The sequence below is a fragment of the Gadus macrocephalus genome, chromosome 18 (assembly GCF_031168955.1).
Source record: "Gadus macrocephalus chromosome 18, ASM3116895v1".
NCBI classification, from domain to species: domain Eukaryota; kingdom Metazoa; phylum Chordata; class Actinopteri; order Gadiformes; family Gadidae; genus Gadus; species Gadus macrocephalus.
The window spans coordinates 5,055,781-5,073,280 of NC_082399.1; the positions used below are offsets into that span (position 1 = coordinate 5,055,781).

At 45.9% G+C, this 17,500-nt stretch overlaps 3 protein-coding genes across 5 annotated transcripts in view; 1 reads left to right on the top strand and 2 right to left on the bottom strand.

Annotated features, from left to right (window-relative positions):
* Positions 1-2,246, bottom strand: part of LOC132446292 (caskin-2-like) — a 41,682-nt gene extending 39,436 nt beyond the window's left edge. The window contains exons 1-3 of one of the 3 annotated variants that reach the window (XM_060036508.1): positions 1,979-2,246; positions 1,609-1,858; positions 475-661 (exon numbers count right to left, since the gene is read on the bottom strand). The gene's annotated coding sequence lies outside the window, so the exon portion shown is untranslated. Of the gene's footprint in view, positions 1-474; positions 662-1,608; positions 1,934-1,978 lie in introns of those variants that run through there. The other 2 variants (XM_060036511.1, XM_060036509.1) reach the window with 2 other exon arrangements.
* Positions 2,247-2,358: 112 nt separating this feature from the next.
* Positions 2,359-8,636, top strand: naglu (N-acetylglucosaminidase, alpha). The gene is made up of 6 exons (XM_060036512.1): positions 2,359-2,877; positions 4,214-4,361; positions 4,707-4,853; positions 5,000-5,085; positions 5,581-5,837; positions 6,201-8,636. The coding sequence occupies exons 1-6, from the start codon at positions 2,456-2,458 to the stop codon at positions 7,403-7,405; spliced, it is 2,265 nt and encodes a 754-aa protein (XP_059892495.1). The 5' UTR covers positions 2,359-2,455; the 3' UTR covers positions 7,406-8,636.
* Positions 8,637-9,227: 591 nt separating this feature from the next.
* Positions 9,228-17,500, bottom strand: part of ipmkb (inositol polyphosphate multikinase b) — a 13,338-nt gene continuing 5,065 nt past the window's right edge. Inside the window, exons 4-6 of the mRNA XM_060036513.1 lie at positions 16,880-17,052; positions 14,307-14,388; positions 9,228-13,944 (exon numbers count right to left, since the gene is read on the bottom strand). Coding sequence (XP_059892496.1) covers positions 13,142-13,944; positions 14,307-14,388; positions 16,880-17,052 — 1,058 coding nt within the window. The 3' untranslated portion in view covers positions 9,228-13,141. The remainder of the gene's footprint in view (positions 13,945-14,306; positions 14,389-16,879; positions 17,053-17,500) is intronic.

Consider the following 17,500-nt stretch of genomic DNA (forward strand, 5'->3'; position numbering starts at 1 on the left):
CCAACTGGTTTGCAACATCAAAAGAGTGCTTCCACATCGTCTCCTTAGCTGTGCATCCTAATCCCGATGTTTTTACTCAATCCCGCAAGATGAAAGTGTGTGCGTGCATGAGACCTCGTGCGTGCATGTGTGACTGCGTGTGTGTATGTCTGTGTCCACGTCCGTGCATGCATGTGTTTGTGAGTGTGGGTGCATGCATCCTTATGTGTGCATGAGTAAGTGAGTGAGTGAGTGAGTGAGTGAGTGAGTGAGTGAGTGTTTGCATGCTTGCAAGCATGCACGTGCATGTGTGAGTGAGTGTGCGTGTATGTCTGTGCACATGCACGTGCAAGTGTATGTGTTTGTGTGTGTGAGTGTGTATCCTTATGCGTGCATGAGTGAGTGAGTGTGTGCGTGCTTGTGAGTGCATGGTGTGCATGTAACTATGCATGTATGTTTGTGTTGCTGTGCCCAAAAAAAGCCAGCAGCGCTCACCTCTCAGGTGAGAGAGTGTGGGTGAGACGGGAGATACTGCCTCGTGAGCTCCTCACTCGTCGACTCTCCCCAGGCCTCTCATGGACGAAGCTTCACAAGCCTCAACATGGAGACCGGGCTATGGATCTATTCTAAGTTAAGCAGGAGTCCACAATGGTCCATTTCAGTCAGTCTCCACCAGCCAGACCTGGAAGGAGGGGGGGGGGGGGGGGGGGGGGCAGACTTTGTCACTGAGGTTCATCTCACATAGAAAATCCAAAAGTATTTCTGTTCAGGCACACTCACAAAATAACTCAAACTAAAACTCAAAAATAACGCATGAAAATAGTTCTCGAAACCGAATTTCCCTCGAGAAAGTACTGTGAATGGCAGTTCCCCATTAAACCAACTATATTATGTAAAACAGGGTGGAATCAGGGAAGAAATAAATGAGTGTTTGACAAACTGGATCTGCTACTGAGACAGAGTATAACAAGACGGAACAAACCGCTCCAGTGGACCAGATAGCCTACAGCAGAAACAAGGTGCTGATCAAGATCAAACCATAATTTAGACTGCAGGAGTAGTTGTCATAAACCACTATGTTGTTGCTGGGGTTAGGGTAGCGTTAAGAGCATTCATTGTAGGACATGAAATCCGTATGGGAAAGATCGTCAAAAACCAATGCATGTTTTTGCCAAGTCATATCCAAGTTGGTCTACATGATGCACTTCTAAGCCAGATATATTTAATGACTACATGGGTAACTCAGCCTACTACTAAACCTTGCACACAACACAGGGCGCAGTATTAACAACGAATTGAACATAAACCGAATAGAAAACATTGTTAACACCGCCTCTGATAACGCTAAATCAAACATTGAACCTAACATTACATAACATTACATTACATATAACCTTATTCAGAGGCGTAGAAACAGACCGGGGTCACAGGGACTCTAGTGGTGTGTTGTCGGCGTTCAAGGTGGATAAATCCTAATCTTTAAAGAGTTTGTTATCGTCATCCTGCGTGTCTACCAAACAAAGACAGACGGGATCTAATCTTGGGACAAAACAACACACCGGCTACGTGACCCGGCCAAAGTTAATACAAGTTAAAGAAAAAAATAAACGAATGCATTAAACATCTCACCTGTTAGTAGTAATGTGGCGACGACTAAACCACAGGCGCGGGACCGTCAGGCGAGCTGAACTGAAGACAAATCCCCGGGTTTGGTCCCCGAACGGAGCGGAGGCAATGAGGAGCGGACCGGAGTGAATCTGCTCGTCTGGGAGCCTCGGTCGCAGGAGCGGGGATGTGCACACTGTCAGACTGGCGCACCGTGAGACCCGCAACGCCAATGTTTTGACAGCTCATTTGAAGACTCCACCTTTCGGTCGTTCTGTAAAAAGTGTTTGCAAAACGGTACAAAAAACAAAACTGATTTAGTTTTTGGTTTAAGTGTATGCATGTTATGCTCATTTCAGGTATTTTGTTCTTGGTTTTGAATACAATGCATTACGTGCGTGTTTGAATATCCTCTTGAACTAAGCAAGTGCAATAAACTGGGTGGTGGCGCCCTCTGGTGGTTTGCTAGTGAACAGCTCCTCTTGGGCACATGTCAAATCAAAGATTACAGAAGGCACTTCAATTTCACAGCCACAGAGACAAACCAAAACCGACCTGCAAAGTCAGACCCAGACAAGGAGGGTCAAACCCTCAAAAAATGTGGTTTGATATTTTAACTTGGATAAGTGATCATGTGATGGGAATAAAACGCACATCCTCATATCACTTTTCGAAAAACAAGCTTTCATCACATGTTCGCCGGATCACGTGACATCCACAATTCTGATTGGCCTTGAGCTTCCATGAGCTGGTACAACGTCCCGTGATTGGCCTAAATCACCTCAGCGAACCAACTCTTCCTTATTGCCTGCAAATGGAACACAACTTCTAATCCAGACGCAGGCTCTCGCTCGGGTGGACGAGGTTCAAAATGCATCCTAGAAAAGACCGCAGTGTTGCGCTGTGTGTTGGCATAGGCTTCATGTGTTTTATCCTCACAGCGCACTGCAGATTCCCAACTCTGGATCATCTGCAGCCACAGGCGAGCGAGAAGACCCAAGCCAGAGCAGTGATCCAGCTTCTGAAGCGACTGCTGGGGGACAGATCCACTGAGTTTATCATTTCCGTCAACCGGAGCATGTCCAAAGACAGTCTGGATGTGTGTGAGCTCCGGTCGACCAGAAACAATCAGATAGTAGCCACTGGGAGTACTGGGGTGGCCGTGGCTTCTGGTCTTTATAACTACCTGAAGTACTTCTGCAACTGCCATGTGTCCTGGTCTGGAGACCAGCTGGACCTCCCTCGTCCTTTGCCCCAAGTCACCGGGGTCCTTCGGATAAACACCAAGCACAGGTATAATAATATAGTAATAAACTGTATTTATATGGCACCTGTAATGCAAACAAATGCAGCTCAAAGTGCAGTAGCCTACAGCAAAGCTTAAAAGAAAAAATGATAAGACACAAAAACCAAAGTGCAATAAATTGCAAAACAAAGAGAAAGTAACAGTGGAATGAAAACAAAAATAATTAATCGATGCAATGAAATCAGCAGAGAAATCCTCAGACAAAATGCTAATTAAAAGCTATTCATTTGTCTTATTAGATGTTTTAACCGGCGCCCAAATATATTTAGTGACCTTGCCTGACCTCCCTGATTTCCTGTAGTAACATGTTCCACCGTTTAGGTGCAAAATTAAAAGAAGCATCCTGACTCTCTCTTTGAGTTTTGTTTATAACCTCCAATCAGCCCAGATCCCACCATATCCCACCATATCCACAGTGTTCCACAGTGGTAATAAAGTTCTCTTAACTAGCTCATTTGTAAGTGAATTTGGTGCATCCTATCTCATTTGACTATTGTAATAGTGATCCAAAAAGTATAAAACTCTTTTTTTGGGGGGGATTAGAGAGAAAATATAAATCTTAGTTTTACTTCAATGGACTGAAATTGTCGATCAAATTGTTTCGACGGGGCGACAGGAAGTGTCTTCAGTGTGATATGATTTGTTCCCATGGAAGAAGCCCTTGTGGAGGATAGTTTCTGTCAGCCCGTGTTGTGTTCTGCAAGGCAGCAACAGAAGAGGGTTCAACCCCACAAACAAAGCCTTGTCACGCATTGTTTACTGAGCGTAGCGGGGTTGTTGTGGCCGCCGGCCCAACTTAAAAGACCCCTCGACCGTATCGTTAGCCTCGCATCGCCTCACTCCAGCTATGTCATCATGGCCCAGTCCGCCTGCTAACAACACGCTATATGTCTGTAGACATGCACTATGCATCTCTCCACCGCAGCCGTCAAACTCCAAACACTGTGTGGTGATCGAATGGTTAAACCAATCCATTGCTGCCAAGATGTCTGGTTATTTAACATGGACTGTGATCCCTCCCTACCCACAGCTTGGGTCAGGCTGTCTGTTCTGACGAAGCTCAAGAATTCCCCTCATGGTTCTCCATTCCATGTTCTATAAAACGGTCATTGCCATGTGTCATCAAGTGTGACATATGAATCAACATGAGAGAACAAAGTTGTTTTTTTGACACTATCTGGTAGTGCTGACCTTTTATTTTTTATTTTTTTGTCAAATTATTTCCATGATCTCAAATCTCAGTTATACACTTTTCTATCTATATTGCAGTGTTTTGTTTTTCCCCTTGATCTCTGAACGCTCTCCTCCTCCTCCACCGTCCAGGTTCCGGTACTACCAGAACGTGTGCACCGTCAGCTACTCCTCGGTGTGGTGGGACTGGCCCCGCTGGGAGCGTGAGATCGACTGGATGGCTCTGAACGGGATCAACCTCCCACTGGCCTTCACCGGCCAGGAGGCACTCTGGCAGGAGGTAGGCCCCCCCCCCGTGTCCCCTCGCTCTCACTGATGTACACCTTACCTTCACTCTACAGAGAGCTCCTAGCAGTTGGGCTACATGAAGGGTATCACGCCATGCGTGGTCTAATCTTTAACTGAATCAGCCTCGTTTTAACACTGCTTCCATGTTGTCTTCTGGAGGAGATGGGAGGCTAATAAACGGATCAAGTGAACAATGAGTGCATATACTATGCTATGACACCAAATTAAACAGTTTTTCGTTTGTTATTGATGAATAACAGTTTCGTCGATTTGTCATTCCAAGGTGTTAACTGTATTTCAAACCATCCAGTTTGTTGACCTGTTGTATTTTTTCCAGGTGTACCGGTCGCTTGGTTTGAACCAGACAGAGATCGAAGAGTTCTTCTCTGGCCCGGCGTTCCTGGCCTGGAACCGCATGGGTAACATGTTTGAGTTTGGAGGGCCGTTACCCCAGTCTTGGCATGTGAATAAACTTAACCTCCAGGTATGACCATTTCTGTTCAATACTTTCAAAGAAAACATTTCAGCACAACATATTCAATCACTACTGCTGAAGGGATTACATTTTTCATACCATTTTGCTATAGATTTCTATTGAAGCATTTCATAATTGAAATAACTTTCTTTCAGTTTAAAATATTGGAGCGAATGCGGTCTTTCGGAATGATACCGGTCCTTCCAGCATTCTCAGGGAATATTCCAAAAGGAATTCTCAGGTGAGTCCAAAGTATTTCAAACTGCTCATTAAAAAGCTTAATGAGTTGCAAGGATGACCAAGGAGTTACCTGACTTGGGATATTCATCCTGAAAAGTGGGCTGAGATTTAGGGGCTGCAGGCAATCATACCACACAAATGGCAAAGAGAATTTATATCTTAACGCATTGCAAATGACTAGACTGTGAAACTACTATAGGTAATGTATATGAAACACCTTCAGTGACACTGACTGCTAGTATCAGTGCATAATTCATAGGGTTTTACTCAATATATATAATTTGACAAATTAAAATGATTTATTATGCATGAGGGCGTGATAGAAAATCAAGTGGCTTATTGGTACTTTACGCTTCTCAGAAAACGGTTGAAAAGTGAATCAGGGGAACGCTGAACGTTTCTGCAGTTAGTTCCACGTTTGATGTCTCTCATTTAAAAACCACCACCTCCTCAGCCACCGTCTGGGACCAACCGTTGTCCTCGTTCCCTTCCTCAGGTTGCATCCCAGCGCCAACGTGACCCGGCTGGGACCCTGGGCTCACTTTAACTGCAGCTTCTCCTGCGCCTACATCCTAGACCCACGTGACCCCCTGTTCCTCCAGATCGGCTCCATGTACCTGTCCCAGGTGGTGAAGCAGTTCGGGACGGACCACGTCTACAACACGGACACCTTCAATGAGATGACGCCGCCCTCCGCGGACCCCGAGTATCTGTCGGCGGTCAGTCGCTCCGTCTTTGCCTCCATGACTGCGGGTGAGAAGGATCGGTGCGTCGGGCTGGTGGGAGACAGTGGTGTGATCGTGTGTTTGGCCGACTGATCCTTACACATGTATGCTTAGGGCCAGGTGTTGGACTGAAATCCGATCATTACACTACGATCGCGTGTCGTATTACTGGTTACACGATAGGAATTCAAACAACCTCACGCAATGGTTGAACTGCACCCACACATTTGACACGTACATTTAAAAGTTGTGAATGGTGTTGTGACAACAATCGAGGCCTGACCCGATGCACGAATGCTTTGCACAGACAAGCGGTTCCGGTTGCTCCAGTCCGACTCCTTCTGTGTTCCACGTCTTCCTCCCTCGCTCAGATCCTGTTCTCCTTCCACAGTTGATCCCCAGGCCATCTGGTTGATGCAGGGCTGGCTGTTCTTCAGCAGCGCCTCCTTCTGGAGGCCCCCCCAGATCAAGGCCCTTCTCCACGGCGTGCCCATCGGACGCATGATCGTGCTGGACCTGTTCGCCGAGACGGAGCCCATCTTCTCCTACACAGAGTCCTTCTACGGGCAGCCCTTCATCTGGTGCATGCTGCACAACTTCGGCGGGAACAGCGGCTTCTTCGGCCAGGTGGAGAGCATCAACTCGGGGCCCTTCCAGGCTCTGTCCTTCCCCAACTCCTCCCTGGTGGGCCTGGGCATCGCGCCCGAGGGCATCGAACAGAACCCGGTCATCTACGAGCTGATGAGCGAGCTGGCCTGGCGCAAGGAGCCGGTGAACCTGTCCAAGTGGGTGTCCCTGTACGCCATGCGGCGCTACGGCAGCACGCAGGAGAGCCTGGGCGCGGCCTGGCGGCTGCTGTTCTTCAGCGTGTACAACTGCACCGTTCCCCACTACAGGAACCACAACCACAGCCCGCTGGTCCGCCGGCCGTCGCTGAAGATGAACACGGAGATCTGGTACAACCGGTCCGACCTGTTCGACGCCTGGAAGCTGCTGGTCGAGGCCGCGCCGCCACTGATGTCCAAGGGGACCTTTCGGCACGACCTGGTGGACATAACGCGGGAGGCCCTGCAGGTGCTGACCTCGGCGTACTACTTGGAGATCGCCGAGTCCTTCCGCAACCAGAAGCTCCCGGAGCTGCTGACGGCGGGCGGAGTGCTGGTCCACGACCTCCTCCCCGAGCTCGACCGCCTGCTGTCCAGCGACGGGAACTTCCTGCTGGGGCCGTGGCTGGAGCAGGCCCAGGCTCTGGCGCTGGGCGAGAAGGAGGCCCGGCTGTATGACATGAACGCCCGCAACCAGATCACGCTTTGGGGGCCCAGCGGGGAGATCGTGGATTACGCCAGCAAGGAGTGGGGCGGTCTGATGGAGGATTACTACGCCCAGCGCTGGGGCCTGTTCGTCAACACGCTGGTGGACTGTCTGCACACCGGACGGCCATTCAAGCAGGAGGCCTTCAACCAGGAGGCGTTTAAGGTGGAGCAGGGCTTTGTGTACAACGGCAGGAAGTATCCCTCGGAACCCACCGGAGACACTTACGAGATCGCACGCAGGATCTTCCTCAAGTACTATCCACAGGCCATGAAGAGGTTATAGCGGGGGACACCGCAACATGTACAGCACCAAGAATGTCTCCCACTTCCTAATTCATTAAACGATTTTAAGTGTTTTTATTTTTTTAACTGAAAGTCCTTACTTTTTTTTGGTACTGGCCGATACCAAGTAGGACACATGAGTACTTATAGTAGTTGTCTCCAATGATAAGACGCTGTCATAATCCAACGTTAACTACTACAGACAAGGGTTGTTCGTCAAGGACGCTGTATTGTAAAAGTACCATTTTTTTTTTTTTATATTTCCCTGCCATCATTTAGGGAAATAACCAGTTGTTTGAAGTACAGTTGGTCACTGCCGTCTGCCATGGTTAGCATTAGCAATACTCCTTGTACTATACGTCATAACACATTACAGGATGTTTCATCAAGCTGCTGTTATTGAAAGAAATAGTTGTCAATTTTATTATCTTAAATTGAGCACAATATTGATTCGTTTTTTAGGGGATATAAAGGTTTGTTTCACCCTAGATTAACAAATGGTTAGCCTCATAGCATAATTGCCTGAGTCATATTTTTGCCTAATTGCCTCATTGGCAATTAGATAAGATGAACCTTAGAACAGGATTCAGTCAATTATTCTATGAGGCTAATGAAATGTCACGTAACAGTTGAGATGAGGACACTCAGGTCAATCTCCCTCTCTGAACCCATAGTGCAGCTACAACAATTTGTTATTCTACCTCAATGATTAAACAAAATCACTGTGACCCAGTAACTGAGAATATTTCCATTTTGGGTCTTAACACACCTAATTTCTAAATTTTTCTTATGTTTTCACTTCCTAGTCATTCCAAACAACATTTCAAAACGTTTTTCTCTCTCTTCCTACCCCATCAACCTCACCAACGGTTTAATCATTTAACCGTTCAACCAGTCAAATGTAATTATGAGACGCTTGGCCTTTTCTATTTTGTTTGTGAAATGCATTCGCTTTGAAAAACAAGTCGGTATTGCAGATTTATTTTTTCATTTCTTCATTGAGCAAAACTCATCTGTGCTATTTAATTTTTTCATACTTTAGATTACAACATAAAATAAGACTTTATATGATGAAATCCCACATTTAAAAACTGCTGTTTGTGGGACACCTCAGGAAGTTTGTAAATCCGTGTCAATCATTTCCTTGTGAACCAGTTCTTGTTTGTAATGTCTTTTCATACTGTCGGCTCCTTGAAGGAGCATTAATTAAAGCGTGCCTTTTGTTAAACTGATCCAAATAAATCAACCGGGATACATTATCTTCCGAAGATACTTTTTCATTAAGGACAATAATTAAGGCATACTGAAAAGAAGAAAAAAAGATCAACATTTTTAGATCTAGTTCTGTGGGGGCCTGTAAAACTAAATGTGTGGATTACCAAAACATTGCATAAAGCTGCCAGGGCCCTACTTCTGAGTTTCTGAATTAATTGAGATACCGGTAGAACTGGTTTGAAACCAAAAAGGCACAGGATCTGCTGAAATCGTCATTGTTGCAACAAGAAGAGTCAAGGATGTCTGTGTGTGGCATATTAAACAGACATGGATTTGCATTAGGTTAAGGTTAAATACCATCAAGATGACTGTCTTTTTTATAGGGTTAGGGTTTAACAATTTAACACATTTACATTAAGAAATTATTTGGTGTTGCAAAAATGATTTATTTTGGTTTCTTCCATGGTATACTGGCAGTTTCTTATCCTTTTTAGCCCAGTTCTATTAGAGTCTAGAGTCAAAGATATTGAAAGGAAGAAGATATGTTTCTAATATAAATAGATGAATGGCAGGGTTTGGATCATTTGAAGTGACTGAAGGAGCCATCGTCTGGAATTGTATTTATTAACAGACATATAAGACATATTGTTCCCCAATATAACTGGCAAAGGAAACCTCCCCTATATTTCAAAACATTTATTCCATAATATTGAAATCATCACTGCAGCTCTGTATTACAATGATAGCATAATGTAATGAGAATTAAAAACATACGCTCACTTGGTACACCAGATCAATCTCATTCACCTTTACCAACCAACCAATATATTTTCACTCAAACAAAACAAATGAGACAATCTCTATGCAACCATTCGTTCAGGTACATACAGAAACATGTGTTATGTGGGGTCAATGCATTAATAGTTGTTGAAAAACACTTTTGACAAGTCAATGTTCCTATGTCAGATTGGATGGAATGCAGCCATCTCCATTGAGATCCGTTTGTATGCGACGTTCGTCCAAAAGCCTAAACCTCGATGGCCGCATTCCATCAAGTCGTCTCGTCTACACTAGCTATGAGGACAGGTCCGTCATTACCACACCTTCCAACTTTGTCCCGACTACAGAAGAGGAAAAGGACCGTTTCATTCATGTGTTTATAGCGACGTTAACTGAATTAACATGGGCTATTTAATTAGTCTCTAGTGCCTCACAGAATATCGCTGTGAATCAAATGAGCAAAGTCATTCCTTTCCAGCCTCCCCTAAAAACGAGATAGGTATACTCTTTTCCGACGACATAAACAGCTAATACATATAAAACAATTATCTTTACTAGCTGTTTAGGTAATGGAATTGTTTTAGTTAAAAAGCAAGGCCAACTTTGTTCAAAGTTTTGTTAAAAGGTGTAAACAAGTCATTTTTAGAGTCTTTGCCTCGGCAGCCTCAGTGGTCCTAAACGCTGCAGAAGCCTTCTGCCTTCTGCAGCGTCGCCTGGTGGTGCCTCGCTCTACACCCCCAGTGACTCCATCCACGTCCCTTACATGTGCAAACAAACTAGTAGCATCTCAGACTCTGACGCCCCGGCTCTGTATTCTCAGGTATTATGATTAGGGTTTAACTCACGCGAGTAAGATACCAGTCCGAGTAAAGGTGCATTCATATATACATTACTCTTGCCATTAAGGTGGGCCCTCGGCCGGGGTCCTTTGGTTAGGGGACAAGAAAATAAACACATCATGTACAATATATCAGGGGACGAGCTGGTCCCCTCTCTCTCTCTCTCTCTCTATGGCCAGTCGGTCTGTACGTCTGTCGGTCAGTCATTCGGCTGGGCTTGATGTTTGTATTGTAAGGGATCGATTATATTTCATGTTTCCCTTTTATCCGCTCAGTTTACTGAACAGGAATCGATGAGGTCGTCGTATTAAGTAGGTATTATATTATGGGTTGGGGGAGGGGTTGGGGTTGTACACGCGAGCGTGTGATTAAACACGATTCACATATGTTGGTAACAAAACCTGCCAGACAACACGCAGCCCTCATATGCTTTCACACAGTCGGACATGATGCACAGTCAGACGTTTCTTGCATAAAAAAAAAAAATTGCATTTTGCTCAAATGAATCGATGGTGAATGATCCTAAGCCGACTCGTGGGACTCAATGCCCTGAATGAAAATGCTGGATAGTGTTGCTGCCGGGGTGCATCGATACAGCCTTACCACTAGAGACACAGGAGGAGTATATGAGCACAGCTGCCAGGATGATTACATTTCAGTATTTATAATCAAAGACAACTTGAGGAAAAACAGCAACAGAAATAAGGCAGTGGTACAAAAAAAATATATAGAATTAAAAGTCATTCTTCCCCCACCAAACTCTTGTAAACATTTCAACAGATGCCAAAAGCTTCCTCTGAACACTTCCAATATGCATCAAGTTAGTTTTTATCGACAAGGATATGAGATCATATATTCTCTAGTTCAGGTTACAGAGTTAATTAAGCAATTAAATATGTATTTACCTCGCAAATATTGATTTCTATATAATGTACCTCTCATCTATTACAAGCTACAAGTGACATGTTAAAATCAAGACAGTTTATCCGGGCCAAAACGAGCGGGGACGAATAAAATAGAAATGTAAATTAATTATTATTGCCCGATTAAAATATACAATTTTAGCCTGCTACAATGGAAACGTTAATGATCATCAAAACAAAATAATAATTGAGCTTAAGCTCAAAATAACTAAATTACTAATATAGCATTGCCTGCAGTGAATAATCTACTTTTGCTTTGATTTGACGTAAACAGCGCTGTAGCATTCTGTTCCTCAACGGCCACCAACAGAGCAGATTGGTCTGAACAATCATACAGTCCTCATCATCGTTCCATGGTCCCGTAACACATGGTTCTGTAACACATGGTTCCGTAGCACATGGTTCCATAATGAAACCTTTTTCCCCCCCATTGTCATATCACATGGATGCGTTTAACCGGGTGATTGACATACTATATTCTTATTTCTTCCAACTACGTCAAATCAGGTAACAGTGGTAACTTATAACTAATGAAATAGAAAGTGGCCTCATTTTTTTGCATGAAAAAGGGAATTAAAAAAAAAGGGAATTAAAACGGTTTTCACATGACAATGTCACATCATATTGATCAAACAAGGTCTGAGATTGGGGTGAATAAAATGAAAAAATGTCATGGTCTTCGGAAAGGACAGGTCATTTGGCAGCAACAATGAAGAAAAAACATTTAAATAGCTAAAAGAACATGTCATGAGAACAGTGGAATCATCACTAAAAATCATGAGGTCATCAAACCGAGATCAGGGGTTTCAACGAAGCGCAATGAGTCCACAAATTGTTTATAAAAATGTTGTTTGGAATAGTATATGCAGATCAGATGAGAATCATGTTGTTAAACATCGCGATATTGACAATATTAATTTTGATTACAGTAATTATTTTACCTGAGTTAGATACCTGTAGTCGTTTGAAACAACTAAAACATAAAATAAGAGAAACTGAGAAAGAGATGCATGGAAACTATGACCAGCAGTCCCTTCTCCACTGGTCATGTGAAGCTCAACGCTTTTACAGCATGGGCCGGTAAGACTTATTCAAGCATGCTCTCTCAAAATAAACTAAAACGTCCATTTGACTACCTCAATATAAACTAGTCTCATCGTGTTGAAGGAGTTAATGGTTAGGCATGTCCCTCAGCCAAGTAGACGAGCCTGTAAACTTTGAAATTGTGATTCAGGTTGTTGTTTTTTTAATGTCAACATTTTTACACCACAAAAAGGAGGTGGAAATAAAAACCGACCGGTTAACTAGCCTATCGTTCCACCGAGTCGGCAGTGGACTCCCCCCCCCCCCCCGAGTTGAGTTCACTCGGGTGCGCCTCAGAACACATCTGAGCGTGTGCGAGAGACAACAAGCCCTTCGACCGTTCTGCCAGTTATGTTCCAAAGGGGGGCGGGACTACAAATGCCTTAAAAGGACGTGGTCATGAACACAACAAACCTTCATACAGTACAGTGCAAGTCAATGTTTGTTTCACAAAAACAAAAAAAGGGAGAGACTGGCTCTGGTGGAGTTTCACACCGTTTACAAAGGGGTGGGGGGGGGGGGGGGGGGAGACACGAGACAAAAAAACATCCGCACACACAGATGCACGCGACCAGGCAGTTAATGCGTGAGATGATGGTGACGACGACGACGACGAAGACGACAACGTAGGCGACCGCTGCGTTGCCATGGTGATTGGATGGCGAGTTGAAGACTCTGGTTCTTTTATTACTCTATACTACATCTAGTCCGCCGGGGGGGGAATGAGAGTGTTGTGGCGAGAGATCGAGGAACCAACACTAAATATTAAAGTAGCGTAGTTATGACATATGGTGTGTGGGAGCAGCTGCCAAAGGGCCAGAGAGGAGATGATACAAGGTTAGAGAGAGGGGAGGGGGGGGGAGGTAGGGGGTATCTAAGGGGGGGGAGGGAGAGGTCCTAGGAGGCATCGTCATGGATCTCCTCCAGCACGGCCAACAAGTGCTTCAGGCCGTAGATGTAGCCATGGTCCTGGCTGTCGCTGGGAAACACGTGGGCAAAGTCTATCATCCTCACCTCCACCTCCCCTCCCTTCCCCTCCGTCGGCCCCGTGTCCCTCCTCCCCCCGCCGCCTCCCCCTCCCCCCTCCGTCTCACCTCCATCACTCGCTGCTCGCCGCTCCGCGTCCGCTTGCATCAGGACCACCCCGTTGCCGTTGGGCTGGAGCTGGATGTCCCCGCCCGCCGGGTCCGTCGCGGCCGGGGGAGCGGCGGGGGGGGCGGCGGCCATGGGCACGCCGCCGCCGCCCCCGCCCCCGCCGTGGTTGCCGCGGCGATGCGCCTTGCCGGCGTGGCGGTAATGCTGCGCGGCTTTCCTTTGGTTGTCGTACTGGTGGGCCAGGCTGAAGCCCGTAGTCCAGCCCTGGATGTTGTTATTGTTGTACTCTGACATTTCCTTCAGCACCCCCGAGTCCGACCTCCCCTCGTCCCGCCCCCCGCCCGTCGAGACCCCCGTGTCCCGGACGTCCCGGTCCTCCGCCGCCACCTCCGTCCCGGGCGCGGCCACGGGGGACAACGTGGGGGGGGAGGAGGGGGGGGAGGAGGGGGAAGGGTGGCCCTCGTACACGAAGAGCAGGGAGCTGGCGTAGAAGACCAGCTGCCTCTGGGACTGGAACCAGGCCAGGATGCGGCGCACGCGCCTCACGCTGGCCGTCACCGCGTCCAGACGCAGCCCCGCGCCGTTGTGGAAGAACTTGGAGAGGCCTGGGGGGGGGGGGCACAAGGGACACGTTGGCAAACATACGTCCCTCACGAGGAAGGAAGTACCACAGCGTCGAGGATTAGGATTCAGATGGAGGAGCGCCCGCTTTGAGGTCACACACCCGTGTGCACGCGCATGGAGAGGAGTGCGTTCAGCTTAGCATTCTAATAAGTTGAAGATAAACTGATGGAGTCTAAGGGTGCGTGCATACCTGGTTCGTATGGATATTGAATTATTTATGATTGTATTTAAAACCGTAGCTTCAAGTGGGACCTCATGACAGAAAGCTGTTAGTGAGGCTGGCTTTCATAGAGACGGACTTCCTGTCTCTTTCGTACTCCAGGTCTGACCAGCAGGTACGTACCTTCTTTGACAGTGTCCTTCACCAGTCCCCTCCCGTAGTGCTGGTCGTACGTCTCAAAACTGTCATCGCACACCTTATAAACCTGACGGAAAACATAAAGAACAATAAGAACGGGATAATAATCACAACATTTACAGCTGATAAATTATCGCCGTCTTCCATTCATGAGCAAACATAGACTGGAACATTGTCTCCATCTACTGGGTACATAAATACAACACGTTCTAGTAAAGTTACTCCCCCAACACGTTCTAGTAAAGTTACTCCCCCAACAAGTTTGAGTCGGGTTACTCCCCCAACACATTCCAGGAGAGTTAGTTCCTGTAGGAGCGACGCCTCAAACCTTCACTTCTTAATAGAGTTACTTCCCCTAGTAGAATTACTTCCTGTAAGAGAGATACCTCAATCCAACCCTCTCTAGTAGAGTGACTTCCTCTGTAGGACTAGTTACTTTCACCAACACATTGTAGCAGAGTTACATCCAACACACGACACATGCTTGGAGCTCCATCCAAAAAGGCTTTGTTAGGGGGGGCCAAAAATACAAGAGGCTAACAACGACCAATCCACTTGACACTCGTAGCTTTCCGGACGTCAGAACGACAACCATTTCACAATTGACCTTGACCTCTTTGACATCACACATGGGAGGGCCACCCAGATGCATGATGGGTAGCTGAGCCTACCTGTTGGTTCAGTCAACTAGGTAAACTGGTAGCTTAATCTGTCTATCATTAATTTGGGCAGACGCGCCCATGTGTGACGTCACCAGAGGGTTAATTATAAAACAAAACTGCTCACTGTTAGTAACAGTGTATCGTGTCCTTATGCTCGTAAAACTCCTTAACTACAATCTACATCTTATTTAATGCACCCTTTCACGATCCTTATACTTTGACCTCAACTTTGCGTCAGAAATTCTCGTGGATCGTTTCTTTATCATTGGAACCCCTATGGGATCGGGTTAAAGACTAATCCCTGAATGAAGCGCATTGTTTATCGAGCACCAATACAAGCCCCTGTTGCTCAACGGCCACAGACACCAAGGGTCTAGATTGACACCGCGGAACCAAGCCCCTTATTTACGATATGTAGGCAGAGGGTGTGGACCAAAGTTTCAACAAAAACTGCCATTTACACAGCTCTGAATGACCGCATGACAAAGGATCTGGATACAAGACAAACATGTTCAGCCCTTTCCAAGGACACTGGTGCGCTGGCTAGTTCAACGCATCGCTGCAAGCTCTCTGCACAAAAGGTCATTGTAACGTCAACAAGAGCGGAGAAAATGGCCGTAGAATGAAACAAACACATTTGAGAGTGCGGTAACACATTTTAGTGTATGTTACACATTTTAGTTTACGGTAACACACTGTAGTGTATGGTAACACACTGTAGTGTATGGTAACACACAATAGGTTACGGTAACACACAGTAGTGTACGGTAACACACTAGTGTACGGTCACACACCGTAGTGTATTTATCACACGGCCTACAGAGCGGTGGCTATAAGCAAGTTTCCTAACTTGTCAACTTCCTGTTCTTGAATTTCTTTTGTATTTTACTGATGACATTGATATTGGTGTCAAAATCGATTCAAAGCACTAAAGAACTCCATTAGAAACAGATGAAGAACAACTCAAAATGATAACGAAACTATTCGAGTTGTGGCCCTGACTTATGGTGTGTGTGTGTGTGTGTGTGTGTGTGTGTGTGTGTGTGTGTGTGTGTGTGTGTGTGTGTGTGTGTGTGTGTGTGTGTGTGTGTGTGTGTGTGTGTGTGTGTGTGTGTTTGAGGAATGAAACAAGAACAAGTGGATGCTATGCTTGGTACTGTGTGGCCACAGTGTTCAGCTGAAGAGGAACACATGACTCCACCACAGGTAAATATTAACCTACCTGAAATCCATATCTCCCACCTGGGGATGTGTTTTCATTGTGTCGCAACACATTAGGTGACATTCAGTTCTGAGAATTTGCTTATGGTTCAGAACGGTGTTGCAATACAGATTACGTGTGTGATTTATGACATCTGAAAGAATGTGTGTCCGGTTCACAAGTGATCTAACAGCTTTGTTCCATATTGATGTGTCGAATTAGCTTTAGGTATAGCTGCGGGGATTACCAATACCATTTCCGCCCACAAGGCTGAAATTGACGTTATGGAGAACTTTTTCTGAAGATGATAATCTTTGCAGCCAACCTTATTTAAACTCAATGCAGCTTCGGTACCGGCCTCTGTTAGTCAAGGCCAGTGGGGTCTGTGTTTAGAAGGGAGTTCAGATCCACCCATCTTGGTTTTCTGACACATCCCACACAATGTTCGCCTTGCTGCTATCGCATTAAAATCTTGGAGGGGCCAGTGTCGGGAAATGAGTTTGTTGGGGCCTGCGTTTCTCTGTTTCCTCCGCAATCATGTTGTCATATATTAGCTTGATCATTCTGTCAAGTACTTTTCAGCCCACGTTAACAAAACAGATCCAACATGGGATTCCAACAGTGTCATCACAAAAAGTTAATGAACTAGAAATGTCTCCATGTGCGGGGCGATGGGGACTACATTTCCCACTCACCCTCATGCCAAGGAGCAGGAAGCCGATGTCCTCCATCAGCGGGTACTTCCAGATCTGCATCTCTCTCTTCTCCTGCGAGGCGAAGGGGTCATAGCTCTGCTGGCCCAGCTTCACGTCCATGATGCACGGCTTGGTGAAGCGCCGCGTCACGTCCTCCAGCTTCAGGTAAAGGTCTGAATCCCACAGCGAGAGAGGGGTCGAGGGCGAGAGAGACAGAAAGAGGGCAAGAGAGAAAGAGGGCAAGAGAGAGAGAGACAGAAAGGGAGAGAGAGCAAGAGGGCAAGAGAGCGAGGGCAAAAGAGAGAGGGCAAGAGAGCGAGAGCGAGAGAGAGCGCTTGTTTTACATATTGTATGATGTTGTACGTGTTTGTCCCTTATCAGTCAGGGACAATGCAAAGATCATTATGACTTGAAAACCTGACAGATGTACTGAACGTAGGGTTTCTAGCCTAGCTTCGAGGCTTTGCTACTTTAAAAAATGACACAAAACTAAACATTATGTATAAGGGGAAATACCACACAGCTAGGTGTTTCATGGTACACATATGAAAGAGGAATTGGTGTTTAGCACATAGTTATAGATTTGGGAATAAGCTAATTGCAACCATCAACAAAGAAAAT

What these genes read in the sequence shown, in the direction of transcription:
- naglu (XM_060036512.1), top strand. Translation starts at nt 2,456, where the DNA reads ATGCATCCTAGAAAAGACCGCAGTGTTGCGCTGTGTGTTGGCATAGGC. An exon ending in CGGATAAACACCAAGCACAG is followed by an intron (nt 2,878 to 4,213) that starts GTATAATAATAT and finishes TCCACCGTCCAG; the next exon opens with GTTCCGGTACTACCAGAACG. An exon ending in ATTCCAAAAGGAATTCTCAG is followed by an intron (nt 5,086 to 5,580) that starts GTGAGTCCAAAG and finishes TCCCTTCCTCAG; the next exon opens with GTTGCATCCCAGCGCCAACG.